The sequence below is a fragment of the Blastomyces gilchristii genome, assembly GCF_000003855.2.
Source record: "Blastomyces gilchristii SLH14081 genomic scaffold supercont1.10, whole genome shotgun sequence".
NCBI lineage: Eukaryota > Fungi > Ascomycota > Eurotiomycetes > Onygenales > Ajellomycetaceae > Blastomyces > Blastomyces gilchristii.
In genome coordinates this window covers 1,933,149-1,948,413 of record NW_003101673.1, presented here as the reverse complement: position 1 = coordinate 1,948,413, position 15,265 = coordinate 1,933,149, and the positions used below count along the sequence as shown (strand labels likewise).

The following is a 15,265-nucleotide window of genomic DNA, read 5'->3' as shown; positions in this document are numbered from 1 at the left end:
TTGTTCTTATAATGTAAACAATGGTTGTCTGATGTCCACTTTTACTCTAAGCTCTTCTGTTCTCTCTGCAGACTGTTAAGAAATATATTTTCATCTCATCTCATTTTTTCACAGCATATCTATCTACCAGTTATCTTAGTGAGACAAAAGACATTTAGTAATTTTCTATCACTTTCTCAACAGTGAACATTTTTATCACTATTATTATTTATGTGATAACTTCATAGTTTCTGTATCATCATCTAAGATAAAATCTAGATCATGTTCTAAAGTCACTGATGATACAGATTAGCAATTTTTGATAGAGAAGATCTGTAATGACTGCCTGTCTCAAGACAGATCAATAAAAAAGCATTGCTATATCACTGATAAGTTCTCAGTCAAAATTGCATTGTTCATTTATTAATTCTTGCCTGTCAGTTGTTGATTCCACCTGAGGATAAAGTGGAAGTACGTACCCCTGTTCATGATTTTTATGGATTTGATATCAGTTCTCAAGCAACTACTCTTCCTAAACATATTCTCAAGACACATTAGAAATTAGTTTGTAGATATCTGCATTGAAACAGGGTATTGAAGCTGGTGACATAGTGAATTGTGAAAACATGTTGCACAATATCTATGACTCTGGCCGGCAGGCTGGGTCTTGACACATTGCATGCCATCTCAGTCCATGACACACACAGTGTTATGCTTCTGGGAAATGATTGAGAATAGTGTATTCTAACATGCAAATAACCATGCCAGCCCAGCCGCATCCGTTGATCCAATTTCTAGACCATCCCTTAATTTCCGTTTTACCACCGAAGAGACCATTGCCCGCTGGCGGCAGTCCTTGGGAAGCAGTCGTAGAAATGGTGTGGGGAGCCCAGTGTAGCCAGTTGGAGTGGGTGACGTTTATATACTCTTGCATGACAGAGTTCCTGGGGCCGAAGCCGCCGAACAACATACCTCCTGCCCCCATGTACATGTACATATATGTACATATTATCCCAGAAGCGTGAAATATGCCCACAGCATCGACTTGCCAGGACTAGCTGACAAGTTCACGCAACGCGTGACGCCTTTTATGACGGTCTCCAGATATTGATGCGTGGCTAGGTTAGGCCGCCGGGCGTTCATCACCACCTGCTCCCCCGTGCTGCATCTTTCAGGCTCCTGTCAAGTCAACCGTGCTATGTCTTTCTCCCGTCGCCGTGCGTTGTGTAGTTCTCCAGTGATTGGTTGAGCCTGCACGTCTCCTTGAGCTTCATACATATCGAGGTGGCTGTTGAACCCACCCAGCTGGTTTTTGCATCATGGCCTAATAGTTTTGAAAAGGTAGTGACCGGAGGCAGCACTTCCACCCCGTGGCATTCAGTTGCAATCGCGCCCTTTTCTTCCTTTTTCTAATAGGGCCTGTAGCCCGTGCAAATGACCTTACCTCAGGGCTCTGCGATTTAAATAACTCTGATATCGAGTAGCATGTCACTGACAGGGTTGGCGGGAGACTATCCTATCCCCCTTCAGCTGCCTGTATAGTATAATCAAAGCCCTATGTAAACGTAGCGCCCAAGACTAACCGCTTTGAAGACATCTACCATAAAGCATCGTGATCTTTCTTTTCTTTTCTTTTCTTTTCTTTTCTTTTCTTTTTCTTTTTCTTTTTCTTCTTTTGTTTCTGCGACTGCCTCTGAATCAGCATGTGCAGTTCACCAAGCCCCACGTAGCCAGACGGGAAAAATTAGACGCCGTAGAACTCTGGCTATATCATGCCTCAGATTGTAACATTCACGTTTGAAGTTTTAAAACACAGTTGAGTTGTAACTTATAATGGGCAGGCGGTGAAGTGAGTCCTTACATCCTGGGCCGGAAAGTCGCCTGGTTAGGTAGGAAATGGACGGGACGGGACGACTGTCGGGTGGCAATCAATCACCCCTTCAAAGCATCCCATGTCGCTACAGGTGTTGTTAAATCGTCGGTGGTAAGGCTTCAGATGCAAGCTAGGTGAGCCCAGGTTAGTATCTGATACGAAAAAAAATAAGGGGGGGCAGGGAGGACCTGGAGAATTTTTAAACATCCAAACAATCATTCTTTTGATTTTTAACAAAGGTTACAGCCTCTATGTAGTGATTCATTCTCTCTGCCGACGACGTCGGTTGGGGCTTGTATCACACATTTAGACAAGGTCGAGCGTCGTCCCCAGAATCGAACAGTACGGGGTACACGGAATAAAAATAGGAGACAACAATTCTAATTCAAAACATAAATTCTATACATCTCGCCTGGGACCTAGGTTTTTGATAAAAACGCAAGGCCCCAAATCGAATCACACAACCGCCCGCACACACTCCCATTTTGTGCCAGCTTTGATTATACTTGAGAAGTTATAGATATGGAACAAATATCTTAGAGATGACAAAAGGAAAGGGGGAAAACGAAGACGGAAATGGAAGTGGAAAACGGGGAAATTCTGTAGTTTACAGAAAGGAAAGGTCGCCGAATCGTTCCTGAGAGGGTGGGGAATCATCAAATGTTAGCATGTCGTTCCATGCGCACAAGGCATAGTTGATGGCATCGAACCAGATTAGGAGACCAAGGTGACAGTTCCCTTTGCGGTATTTGTCAGAAAAATAAAATTGAAAACGAACCTTGTAGCCAGGTGGCATCCATTTGCCCTTGGAGACCAATTGGGAAGTCTTCTCGATGATATCCGGTCGAGCCTCGCTGACCTCGTCCTGCGCAAGTGCGAAAGAAAGAAGAAAATAGCCATTAGCGAAGGAAACCTCAAACCAAACAAACACAAATCTCTAAGGAGAGATCCAAAACATACGACCGTAAGGTCCTCAAACGGCCTCGCTGTCTCAATATTCTCCAGCGTCTTCTCAAGGCTCCGCAACTCAAGCTCAACCTTGCCCTTCGTCTCCTCCGCGTCCTTCATAGCCTGTGCCTCGAACGCCTCGATGGCCTTGAGCTGCCTGTTCACATCGAAAGTGGCGGGCTTGAATGTTTTGAAGTGCTTCTCGATCTCATCGACGACGGCTTGGTTCTTCAGCACGCTGCGGTAGTACGAGAAGTCGACGGTCTGCGCTTGCTCTTCGAGAAGCTGCACCTTCCGGCGGGCATCATCGTTGCGCTTCTTGAAGGCGGCGAGGGATGTGGCGGTCTGGCCCCGGAGGCCGAGGGAGGTGGACACTTTCGCCCAGTCGAGCTTGAGAGCTGCGCTCCGCTGTTGGTCGTGGGATGTGTCCACGATTGGACACACGACGTCAGCTCCATCGGTTGTTTGCTTCGGACTCTTCGGCCCCGGGTGGAGTGGGAAGAGGCAGGAGGAGATAATGTTGATGAATTCGATGGAGGGAGAAGGCTAAGGGGTGAATTGACTTACTGATACAGCCATTGTGATTGTTGGAGTGGAATTGGACGGGTGGAATACCTGGATTGAACTGTGAAGAGCCGGAATTTGAGGGGATGAAGTTGTTTTTGACGAGAACTTGGCGAGAATGGAACAATCACGTGATACACATTTCTCTGGGCTTGGCGTCAAAAAACGTGGAATTATGCCGGACGAAAAATTTCAGAGGGAAAGGAATAAGAGCACTGAATTGATATTGGGGACGCAGCCGGTCCGGATATAATTAAAACTACATACATGGAGGGAGGCCTGGGTAATGTTTTGTTAATTCGTTTCATAACATAAGGCTGTCCACTTTGAGTCCCCATTTTGCATTTCTTTACCAAAACCATACAGGGAATAAAAAGACAAAATCATCACGAAAAGAGGCGGCCAGGGCTGTTGTGTAAGATTGTAAATTTTTTTGCTAAATAACTCAAAAAGTAGAGCGAGAAGAAGGAAAAGGAGAAACAAGGCAAGAAATCAGCCAGCTATATATGCTGAGATCATACACTCAGAGCCATGATAGAGTTGACTATATCGTTATCGTTCTCCTTGAGGGCCTTGACAGCCTTCTTCCGCGACACAGACGCTTGAGCCATAACCAACTCAATGTCCTTGGCTTCCAGCCCGGTGTCATCAACCTCCTCCCCATCGTCCTCCTCTTCCTCCTTCTTTTCAGCGCCCTCGACGGCCTTGCCCTTGCCGTGGTCGTGACCAGCGTGGTCGTGGCCGGCGTGCTCGTTGCTAGCGGCCTCGGCGGCAAGCTGTTGAGCAGCGGAGGCTTGAGCCTGGGAATTCAGGTCCTCGATCTTGGCCTCACCGAAGATGCTTTTGGATTGGGTTAGCTGGATCTTTACACGTACTTACTTATATAAGAGGCAGTTGGTCCCGAAAGCCTGGGGTAATATAAATAGAACTTACATCCAGGTGTTGCTAGATGGGGATCGGTAGACATCTGGTTGGTTGATGACGAAGAGAATCTGATATTGCAATCATAATTAGCATGCAGTCAATGCATAGAGAAATTCAATCGAATGGGCACGTCCATTGCGCCAATAGGCAAGCATAGTGGGGCGTCGACGCAAAATTTCCGGGGTTCTTCAGGCGCCTTACATTCTTCGGTCTGCGGAGAGTAACACGAGTGATGCCAGGGACGTGCTTCAAGCCCAACTTGCCAATGGCTTTTCGGGCCTTCTTCTCGTTACGGGAGTGGACAGTGACAGCAGCGCCACCAGGGATGATGGGCTCCTCGGCACCCTCAGCTTCGGACTCTGAGCTCTCAGCGGCATCCTCGACGGTGGGCTTGGTAACGACCTCGTCGTCGGGAAGCTCTTCTATCCGGGAGGAAGACATGTTTGTTTTTGAGGGGACGGAAGGTGAGAGAGTCTGCTACCAATCAATGACGGGTGTTCTTGTTAGAAAGTTTTGTTGTATTAAATATTTGACCATGTGCGCGCGTGAGGGCCACTTTTCCCGCCCCCTCATTGTCACCCAACGGTGGGAAATTATATGTTCAAGCCACAGGGAATCATTTCATCTCGGACTAGGGAATACACTGGCACATACCTTGGCGACAGAAGGGAGATGGGCGTGGGCGTGGGTAATTTTTGTTCGCAGCGTTTGCTGGAGTTCTTGTTCTGTTCTGCGGTGGAAGCTGTGTGAGGTCGCCGACCACCTGACCTGGGCGCCTTGCCGAATTCTGTTAGCGAGCAACCCACGGCCAGCCACATATCGATCGATACATATCGGCTGTCCATTCAACACTCGGCTGTGATATTATAATACTGCGATAGTCACTGCAACACGATTGCAAATACATGTCTACACGGCATATTCCGATGCCGATGCTACTAGCATAACTGCGATTTATCTATATAAATAGAAAACTGCATATTTAAGCATTGTCCCAAGGATTTACCAGATCCACGGATAATGATACTATGCGTATAAACCAGGTCTAATGAAATTGAAATGCCCAACTCAGTACTCCGTACGGAGTATTTGGGCGTAAATACTAAGTTTGTAAATGGACTTTTTTCTAGGACATGTACTTTTGTTGAGAGTGACTTTTAAAGAGATGCTCATCGGAAGCAGGCGCCTTTCGGGTCCAAATGGTGTTAGAAAGACGCCCATATGGATCGCTAGTCTGGTGTTGATGAACCTGATAAGATAACGAGCATTCGTTCGGAGGGATAGGTTCATCTAGTTCACCTAGTTTTATAACGATCCCGTTTTCCAAAGCATCATCGTAGGGGTCAGTGGAGCAACCGGATTGCGAAGTAAACCATCAATTGCACCGGATTAATGTATATGTTTTAACAAAAGAGAAAAAAAAATGTTTGAATGATTTCGCCGTTTCAAATTCTCAAATGAAATTGTGTACACAGCAGTTTTTCAGGAACAAAATGGATATCAAGCGATTCCTTCGACCCATCGCCAGAAACCCATCCATTGTTCCCTTTCCCCCCAAACCCACACAACAGCCAACTCTCATCAACACCGTTTATGAAGCAGAAGCACGGATCTTAGCGTGTGCCTTTTGCACCTCGGAGCGGGCCTGTATGTTCAAAAGAAGCATTTATTAGCAAAAATCTCTCCATATCAAGAGGATGCGCTTGGGTGGCGGGGAAGTCGCAAATGTTTCCTGAAACCACGAAAATTCCATCGAAAGGATAACAATGCTCTTTTCTGCGCAAAACGCAATGATCCCCAAATAACAAGTGAAATAAAAACGCACCTGTTTCTTCAGTCTCATAACCTTGAACCGTTCGAAGTCGGTGAGATTCCGTCTCCGATCAGCCTGTTCCCTCCTCTTGGCGAATTGGCTGTTGGCCCATTTGGAATCGATCTCCTCCTTCTCCCAGAGCTTCTTGACGGGTCCGGTACCAGCCGAGCGAGGGAGTTTAGGGATGGTGAAAGGTGTGAGGGTGGCGTGAGCGAGAGGGAGGGAATGTCGAGGAACGACTTTGTTCTCTTGGCCGGCGGGACCATCGACCAAGACCTGTTAAAAACGAACACAAATTTTCCCATCAGAATTCCGTACGTATCCACGATTTCAACATAGAAAATTAAGATTTCTCTCTTTTTCATTTTCCTCTTCCGTCTTCGCTCCCATCCCATCCTGTATATATTGAAAATCGGTATAAAAAGGGGATCATGGAAACGTACGCGCTTGTGATCGATTATCTCAACGATAACAGCCAGCTTTCCCGTGTAAGGACCGCTCCGGATCAGCACAACACGGCCGACCTCAACGAGCTTCCATGACGAGGTTTGGATGTCGACTTGAGCCATGGCGTTGAAGGGGCCTACCTAGATCGGAGAGCAGGCACTGGGTCAGTCGAGGGGGGCCCGGAAACACACAGCTGTACAAAACCAAATCGAAAAAAAGGTAGCAGGATCGGCGGGAACTCACAATCGACCGGGTATGGGGATAGGCGTAGAGTTGGGTGGGTGAATTGTCGAAATTGTCGATGTCGTCGATGTTGCTGGGCGGCCTGGTTATCGCGAATTTCGGTGCTGATATTCTTAGCGTAGCCCACAAAACCCTCGCTTAATTGCCCCGACTAGGGCTCCCGAATGTGGGTTAGCGCCGTTTTAGCCGAATCTGGGTGTTTTGTTTAAAAGACGAGAAACTTTTTTTCTTCCTCGTCGGTTTCTTGTTTCTGCAGAACATGGATTATGAACGCCAGCAAAAGACTTACTAAATCCTTGTTCTCTGTTGTTATTGGATCCAGCGCATGTGCCGCTGTTATGATGGTGCCATACGGGATAAAATGTTTCTAGAAATGAATAGGAACAACAATACACTGATGAGATGAATGGCTTCTGATAATTAACAATGCAGATGGCTCAATCGCCGTGACTAACTGGTAAGCAAGGATTCCCCTACCCTCTGTTCCTTTTCCCTTCAGCCTCTATAGCCTTAAATGATGCGGTAATTTGCGGTTGAACCGTTTACTGTGAGACTCTCGCCGGAGTTTCAAATGCAGTTTTCGGCTGTGATATTCATTTTCTTACATATTCTGAACCTTCTAATGCTATCTTTTATCGATGCAATTTCGATCTTCAAATCATTTCTTGAAACGATTAGCTAATGTTTTAGCAATAGAAAATTATATAGACAACATAGCAGCTTCGTAACAGGTTCGGAGGACGTGCCGGCGGTCATTTCTCGGCCTCGTTCCCTATGGAGTGGTCAAGGCTTGGGTCAAATATGGTTCGTCCTACGAATGTCTGTCCCTTTGGACCCCGTGGATAGAATACCACATCGCACCATTTAGGCTATATTATCCACCAGGTGTGTATGCACTTATTATTGCTTTTGCTTCCCCTCCCCGAGTCCAGTGATGACACCCTTACGCACTAGATAGTAGTTGATGCCTCAAGGCGATGAAATTTCTCTTTACACCAAGATCGCTGAAGGACTCTCCCTCTACCGCTATTTTGTTTTAGGCATTCAAGGCAAACCGCAGATTATGCTAACTCGTTACAAGATGTCTCTGAAGTAGGTCGTTTTCCCCGCCAGTTGGGCCAGTTAGAGCGATTGTGCTTTCATTAAAGTATACTCGCGAAGGATTAGGCAAGACTTGGGTTGTTTGCTTCAGCCCAACATTCCCCAATCCTGTGTCACACTGGTAGCATGGTTTGTGATATGCGAAATGTACCACACGACAAGCATGGTAGGGATTCTCTATATACGTAATGACCTAGTATATTCTTTGGATCCGAATCAATGCAACGTTTCTACATTCATTGTTCCTTACAAACGGATGTGGCGCTTTTCACTAAGTCCAATAATAAGCACTGTAAAGGGTTAGTGATCAGGTATCTTATAAGGATGATCCTCAGAACGTTCCGTATCACCAATAGAAGCTCGATTAGAATCCATTCTTTCCTGTGTTTTATGGCATGCCTGTAACTAACTACCTATGGGCTGTAGCGCAATATATTTGCGTGCCAAGCCACACTTCCCCATGCAGTAATAATAGTAACAAATGTATCATTTCCAACGTCCAACCTCAGCTCTCAAGAGTGTATGCCGCCTTGTGTCGATAAACAACGAGAACCAGATGCAAAGCGCGTGGAGAAAGCCTAATATGAGATCTCCAGCCTGATCTAGACATATGTAGAATTCCATTTATTCAGCCTGACCCAGGTATTATTTCCTTTTTCTTAATATCCGTGGATGTACAGTAGTACATCTTTTCCACAGCATCATGCAGCTGCGAGCGCCATGGGCCCTGCGCGATATAGAAGATTTCCTATATCTACTCTGCGTTTTCCATATACGTTTTCTCCGGGTTGTTTTTCCTTATCTGCTTTTCCATGGGGTCATTCCCATTCCTGGTTACTTGAGATTCCCCCGGTATATACAGATCAGCCGTCCGGGGACATACATGCCCCGTGAAGCAGAGATGTGGATATGAAGAATGCAGTAATGGAAGAAGAGGGTAGAAGCAAGGCCATTTACTTTCCTTTTAAAGCTGAACAGGAGAATAGAGTATAGAGTATAGATAATCTATACTATAGGCGTCAAGCGTGGTTCTAGTATAAGCTTCTATATGTGATACAGGGTGCCTCGTTCTATCTCCATAGCAGCGGAAATGTCCGCAGTGTTCTCGAGGGCTTTTGTTTGCATCTTTGAAAATATTCATCTTTGTCGCTCTCCTCCTGCTCTCCGATTCCCCTCTTCTTCTCATATACGCACAACAAACAACACATTGGCGTAGATTCTCAGCGGGGGCGGATCCCCACATACACCTTCTTTTCTCCATCCCACCCCCTCTCTATAGACTCCTATTCCTCTTTACCTTCAACGCCTCCTTGCTTTTGCTTATCATTCATTCACTTTTTGACTCTGATATCTCCTTTCGCTTGCTTCTGTCAAATCAACTCAAGTCCCGTCTACCAAGCACTTATAATGGATGACTTCCTACCAGGCTGGGGCGATGGACTAAAGCCCCTCGATGCACTGGGCATCGTCTACGTGATATTCGACATTGTCTGGACATTCCTGGTAATGCTCGGGCTCATCTGGCTGTGGCGCAATAGGTCAATTCCCTCCGTCCGCATGCGCAATGTGCCCCTGGCAATCTGCTCAGTGATCTTTCTGCATGGTTACGGGGGGTTCTACATCCTTGCCTACCCACTCAAGGGGATTCTGAGCTGTAGCCTCGAGTTTTGGCTCATGAGTGGCGTACTTCCAGTGGGAATTGCATTGTTTCAGGCTACCAATGTCCAACTGCTGAGCGTGGCAACTCTGCAACAGCGTTTCCTAAGGGACGATGGCACCTTTGAAGAGCCCACTCCGCGAGAAATCCGCTGTCCGTTCAACAAGTTTAAGTGTTGGTGGACACACTTGTCGTGGGCCAAGAAGACTATGGTTGCGATTGCAATTGGGATGTTTATCGAGGTAATGATTTCAGTGAAACCTCCGGTAGATGTGGAATAAGGAGTTAGCTGGAGGATCTTGGAACTAACTCACCTTAGATTTGTTTGTCTCTATTTGTCTATTTCGGGTCAAGAAAGTTTCATTCATATGGCTTATGGTCTGCGTTTGAGAATCGTCTACGGTGCAGGCAAGGTGCCGAGTGGTAAGTACTGTTTCTTGATACGCTTCACTGTGTTGGTTGTGTTATTTACCTAACTTTTATCGAAAAAAGGCTTCCAACTGTTATCTGGCAGTTTTTTTGGTCGTGGATATTTGCACCCTATGTCTTGTTCAAGATTAGAAATATTAGAGATGTCCACTGCTGGCGTTTACAAACGACCCTTTGCATCGTTGCCGGGTAAGTTGGTGCCTTTCCCTAGAATTTTGGAACCATATTGCTCATTCCGATCTACCAGTTTAATTGCTCTGCCGATGTGGCTTGGGTCTCTATATTCACCAAACCTCGAATACAGTAAAATGAACATATATTGGGCGCCGCCTTTATGGTATGTGACCGCAAATTTCATTTCACCCCTTTCCCCCCCTTTCTCCCCTTCTCAACCAACCGGTATCTTCTCTTCACTCCTTAACACGCTCCTGGCAAACATATATAGGTTCCTCCCTGGAATCATGATGATGGAAATCGCGACGCTGTTCTTTCCTTTCTACGAGGTCGTGTTTTCACAGAAATTACGATCCCGCACTGTTCATGCAATGGGCGCCATCGAAGAGTTCCGAAGATCCAGCTTCCCTTCCAAGAACAACAATCGCGACTATAGCATCGTAGCACTCGAGAAAGTTCTAAAGGGCGATTCGCCTTCCTTCCTCCACTTCGCCGCCACGCACGACTTCTCTGGTGAAAATATCATGTTCCTCAACCACGTTCGAGACTGGAAAGCAGCCTGGGCCCAGTCCCCAGCAAATCTGAAGTTCCAAAAGGCGAACGCAGAGGAGATAGAAAGCTACCGCCGTCATCTTTACAACGTCGCTCTCGAAATCTACGTAACGTACGTCCACCTGTTCGGAGCGCAGTTCCCTATCAACATCGAGTCAGAAATCTACCGTGACCTGAAAACAGTCTTCATGCCTGCCGCGATGACGCTCATGAGACTCCCGAAACGCAGACCCGGCCAACTCGGCGTCCCTGCAACCCCAACCGACATCGAAGCAACCGCAGACATCTTTCCCATCCACCAAGCACCGGAACCGGACTCTGATATAAGCTTGCGGAAGCGCACCCCAGCTCAGGAGTACGAAGATATCTTGTATCGCGGCCACCAGAACATTGTCAACATGGTCCCCCGTCTTCCTCCCGGTACAGTCATCCCGGATACATTTAACGAGCATGTGTATGACGCTGCAGCGGGTTCTGTCAAGGTGCTGATTCTTCGTAACACATGGCCCAAGTATGTTGATCACCAAGCTTCGATTCGGGAGCGGGAGGTTAAGAAGCATATATACGCGCGCTTCGTGGCGTTTTTCAGCCGCCAGAATCCCGTCGACGGCTGAAGGGGTAAGTATTTTCTTTTGGGTGTCTATGAACTTCAAACATGTTCCCGATTAAATGAGGTATCTTACGACGTTTTCTTTTATTCCCCTCCGATCAATGGTTGTTGTTATCGTTTCATGCTGGTTTATTGTTTCATTTGGTGGAATTTTATGGCGTATGTTAGCTGCTTGAAGGCATCAATGAACCGGATAGGCGTTTGTCAGGAAACATATCAAGGTGAATGAAATATGGGGTTGTCAATGATAATGGAATGGACGGCGGAAAGGAGTTAGTGGCTGGAAGGCGCACTTTTGGCTTGATATCTGGCGCCCTATTGATCTACAATGTATGGTGGCCCTGCTTTCTTTATTTTATTTTTTGTTTCTGGTCTTCGCTCTTCCCGCATCATCCTTCATAGAGCTTGGTGACTCCTAAATATCGGGATTGGGCTTTTTGTTATCTCTTTTTTACTTGTCTTGCCCTGTACACTTGTTGCCTAAACTGGAGGGATTCTAGTTGATGAGCATGGATTTGTGGCGGTAACTTTTAGATTTTGTTGCAGCGTCTGTGAACTGTGGGCCCCTAATGAGTACCTTCTCCTGTTCTAAAGAAAGCATATACTTCAGGAATGAGGTTAAAATATCATGTAGTTAGATTTGATTTAGATATCTAATTAATCAACGAGCCGGTGTGATTCGTTTCCTATGTAATTAAAATATGTGTACGACCGAGACTAATATGATCATACTTGGTGGGCTTTCATTGTTTATGTGATTTTGATTTTCGGACCCTAACTTATATACATAATTAAGGGTATGGATACACCTGGGAGCTATTCTTTGAGCGTTTCATGCTGTTTCCAGGGATATAGTTATTAAGTACCGGCGTTGTGAATGGAAGCCGGGATGTTAAAAAATCGACATATATTTTCCCGGGAATAGTTTGCGATATAAATGTTATATATAAGCAAAGGAAAGGAGTCTTCGAGCTTGCGTGGTTTATCCAGCCATCGACCCATCATTAAGATCCAAAGAATAGTCATGACATTGAACGGAAATATGAAATACGCACTTCCACCAAAGACCCGTCCAAAATCAATTCTTTATATTCTATACCTAAAACCTCGCGCATAGAGATCCGTAACCTCCTCCTCCCCTTCCTCCTCATATGAAGTTGAGTGTATTTTACCTTGCGTGCGACTCTCAGTTTCCACCACCACAGACATACGCTCTTTTTCATCACGCGTCGTATTCATCCATTTCAGATAAAACCTGAGGATAAGTGAGATTACCACAACCATTGAGTAGCAAATGAGGATAGCACGGAATGCTGTTGGGTAATGGGGAGCCTCTCTTGATATGAAGAATTGGGGACCGGCGCTGGAGGGGGGTATTTGGTTAGTGGAAAATAGAGGAGAAAGGGATATCGACCAAAGTCGGGAACGGATGCCTAGTCGTGTTTCCTTTTGTCTTTCTCTTGGGGAGGCAAACTTACATATTTCCCGCACAATAAGCTATGAATAAAATAGACGTCATGGTCATCATCTTGGTTGAGCCCTTATAGTTGACTGCTAAAAGAGACATGGCAAGGGGCAGTGCCGCGGGCCCTGGTGACATGAGATAGTATCCAAATAACTTGACGCCTTTGCTGACGCTTGAGTATATAATCGCGCTCCCGGCAACAGGAAACGCAACGATTCCACAGATGAGATACGTTGCCACATTATGGTATTTCCCGGAGAGCCAGCCACTGTTTTTCGGGAAGTATTAGACAACTAACTACAGGGGAGAGTAGGTTCGGAAGAGAGGATAGAAATAAGGGAAGATGGCTAGGCTTACGTTATTAGAACTGTAGAAATGGATATAATAGATGCTGGCGTGATAATTAGAGTGGTTTCTAGGGGGGTGAAAAGGACGAGATTGCCGAAGTTCTGAGTTCCACCATTGGGTATCTGTGACGCCCACGACTAATAGATATGTCTGATTATTCCATTGAGAAGGGCCATCATGTAATTTTGTGGACCACATACCATACCTGAGTCAAGATCGAAATACTAAGAAATAGGTAAGTTTTGGGGTCCATGAGGCATTCAATCACTTGATCCAACTTCCACTCGTGTCGGGTCTTCCCCGTGCCAGCGAAAGCCACTCGCTCCTCCGCATGGACTTTTTCTCTTTGATTCAGAAAACTACAGGATGCAATTGTGTCCGGGAGGAGGAGCAACAAAACAAACCCCCAAAGAAAGGTGCCCACTCCTAGGACCTGAGATTAACGCCATTATTGTAGGGTCAGCGGTTAACTCGCACAACCTGGTACATAGTTCGATATGCCCGACATTGGAACGTACAATGAATAACCAGTGCCACGGCGCAAGTGGCTCCTTAATATGCCCGATGCCATAAGCCAGAAAATTCGATAGCATCCCGCCGAGAGAGTTGCCTAAAAACCATACTCCACATCGCCCAGGGATCTCCTCACGCGTCCACCACATTGCAGTAATGTAGACGAATGCCGGGGAGATTGTTGCCTCTACGACTCCCAGTAGGAACCGGACGGTGATTAGTCCGCCGAAGTTTGTGCATGCAGCGGTTAAGCCGACAATGGCGCCCCAGAAAAACGCATTCACAGATACATACTTGCCCACGGGCAGCTTTTGAATTAGGATGGACGTGGGAAAGGCCCATAATAGATATCCGAAGTAGAAGACGCTGGAGACCCAGCTGTATTGGGACCCGACAAGATGTTAACGCTGTCCGTTAAAGGAGTGAAAACCAGCTTTTGCACAGCCATGCCACGGATGTGGCGGGGATGCTCACAGTGTCTTCCCGCAACCCAAACACTGATGCACTAGACAAAATGGTTTTGTCCATAAAGTTGAAATTGTACGTCACGAACAGCAGCGGGAGGATTCGCCGGTCTATTTTGCGAATAACATCCTCGGCGAGTTGACGATCGAAACCAATATCACCATAATTCCCCGAACTTCCTGGCTCTAAGTTTGAGGAGCAGTCTTCCACTCCGGCGATATGTTAGATCTATCTTCAGTAGCTGCCATATTTGCTGAGAAGAGGCGTGGTTTCAAGGAGCTTCTAGGCATCATTTCGTAGGTAGTAGATTTATCTTGCAACAGAAACCACAGGTCGTGTTGAACGAATACTGCGCCTGTGACACTCTTCGCGTCCAGGTCTAGAACAGGAAAAGGGACAACAACGTAAGTTACTACACCCGTGAGTTGTCCTGGGAATGAAGAGGAGAAAAAATCAAGCCCCCAAGCCCTCTCATCCTCTGTTTCTGCATGTATCCGAAGTGTGAGAGGTTGCATGTCCCGCAACGCGGACTTCCCTAGAGGGAAAAAAGAACATCACGCCAATTTGAGCTCATCTAAGCCGCTGGATCGCGGATGTCTGTGGTATTTAACTGGCGAGACTAGCCAACGAGGCTTGAGTTCCAGCTCGTTGATTGGGCGTCGGGGAGAATATCCAAGAATTTAGCATAATCGAGTCTGTAGATCATTCGCTTTCTGGGCGTTGGACTTCAGCAACCCGTACGGAGTATTGAGGCGGGTTTAAGATGCCCGCCCTTTTTCGGGATCTAACCAAGTTCATGTGCCTGCACGGCTTAAAACCAGTAAGTTGCAAAACAGCAGACGATCAAGATCCAAGGGCCCGCCTGCGTGGAATGAGTATTCATGCAATCGACATAAATATTTGTGTGAAGTTCGCCCTTCGAAAAGGATAAAATTGCTCTCTAATAATTATACCAACAAGTCAACAAGGTGATGAAGAATCAGCACAGGAAATTTAGGGGCGATCTTCCTTACGGCATCCTGGGAGACATCTTTCCTAGTCTAATTATCCGGATGGGAAAATTTATCCACAACAGGAAAACAAATGAGAAATGAGAAAGTAAAGGCAAGGAAATGAATACTCAAAGTCTCAAGACATTGGCAAACGCGCAGGAGGGCTTG

The 15,265-nt window shown here is 46.3% G+C and overlaps 5 protein-coding genes across 6 annotated transcripts; 1 reads left to right on the top strand and 4 right to left on the bottom strand.

Moving 5' to 3' along the window:
• Window positions 1–361: 361 nt before the first annotated feature.
• Window positions 362–3,532, bottom strand: BDBG_05320 (ATP synthase subunit D, mitochondrial). The gene is made up of 5 exons (XM_031722091.1): window positions 3,368–3,532; window positions 2,813–3,208; window positions 2,631–2,717; window positions 2,041–2,489; window positions 362–1,969 (listed from the first exon to the last, which is right to left on the bottom strand). The coding sequence occupies exons 1-4, from the start codon at window positions 3,377–3,379 to the stop codon at window positions 2,460–2,462; spliced, it is 525 nt and encodes a 174-aa protein (XP_031578896.1). The 5' UTR covers window positions 3,380–3,532; the 3' UTR covers window positions 362–1,969; window positions 2,041–2,459.
• Window positions 3,533–3,561: 29 nt separating this feature from the next.
• On the bottom strand, window positions 3,562–5,048 carry BDBG_05319. 2 transcript variants are annotated; one of them, XM_031722090.1, is made up of 4 exons: window positions 4,943–5,048; window positions 4,490–4,765; window positions 4,298–4,356; window positions 3,562–4,204 (listed from the first exon to the last, which is right to left on the bottom strand). In XM_031722090.1, the coding sequence occupies exons 2-4, from the start codon at window positions 4,727–4,729 to the stop codon at window positions 3,880–3,882; spliced, it is 624 nt and encodes a 207-aa protein (XP_031578895.1). In that variant the 5' UTR covers window positions 4,730–4,765; window positions 4,943–5,048; the 3' UTR covers window positions 3,562–3,879. The 2 variants fall into 2 exon arrangements, with proteins under 2 accessions (XP_031578895.1, XP_002624550.1); XM_002624504.2 differs by having other exon boundaries at window positions 4,490–4,762.
• Window positions 5,049–5,879: 831 nt separating this feature from the next.
• On the bottom strand, window positions 5,880–8,354 carry BDBG_05318 (50S ribosomal protein L14e; the record flags this gene model as incomplete). Its single annotated transcript, XM_031722089.1, has 8 exons — window positions 5,880–5,933; window positions 6,114–6,377; window positions 6,545–6,684; window positions 6,792–6,942; window positions 7,081–7,124; window positions 7,397–7,455; window positions 8,143–8,182; window positions 8,303–8,354. 8 exons carry the CDS (start codon window positions 8,352–8,354, stop codon window positions 5,880–5,882), a joined length of 804 nt encoding a protein of 267 aa, XP_031578894.1.
• A 214-nt stretch (window positions 8,355–8,568) lies between these two features.
• On the top strand, window positions 8,569–11,998 carry BDBG_05317 (uncharacterized protein). Its single transcript, XM_002624502.2, has 5 exons — window positions 8,569–9,791; window positions 9,869–9,972; window positions 10,042–10,167; window positions 10,226–10,315; window positions 10,424–11,998. Exons 1-5 carry the CDS (start codon window positions 9,300–9,302, stop codon window positions 11,316–11,318), a joined length of 1,707 nt encoding a protein of 568 aa, XP_002624548.1. The 5' UTR covers window positions 8,569–9,299; the 3' UTR covers window positions 11,319–11,998.
• Window positions 11,811–14,168, bottom strand: BDBG_05316 (allantoate permease; the record flags this gene model as incomplete). Its single annotated transcript, XM_031722088.1, has 7 exons — window positions 11,811–11,902; window positions 12,526–12,677; window positions 12,793–13,047; window positions 13,137–13,249; window positions 13,333–13,560; window positions 13,646–14,018; window positions 14,071–14,168. 7 exons carry the CDS (start codon window positions 14,166–14,168, stop codon window positions 11,811–11,813), a joined length of 1,311 nt encoding a protein of 436 aa, XP_031578893.1.
• Window positions 14,169–15,265: the final 1,097 nt, after the last annotated feature.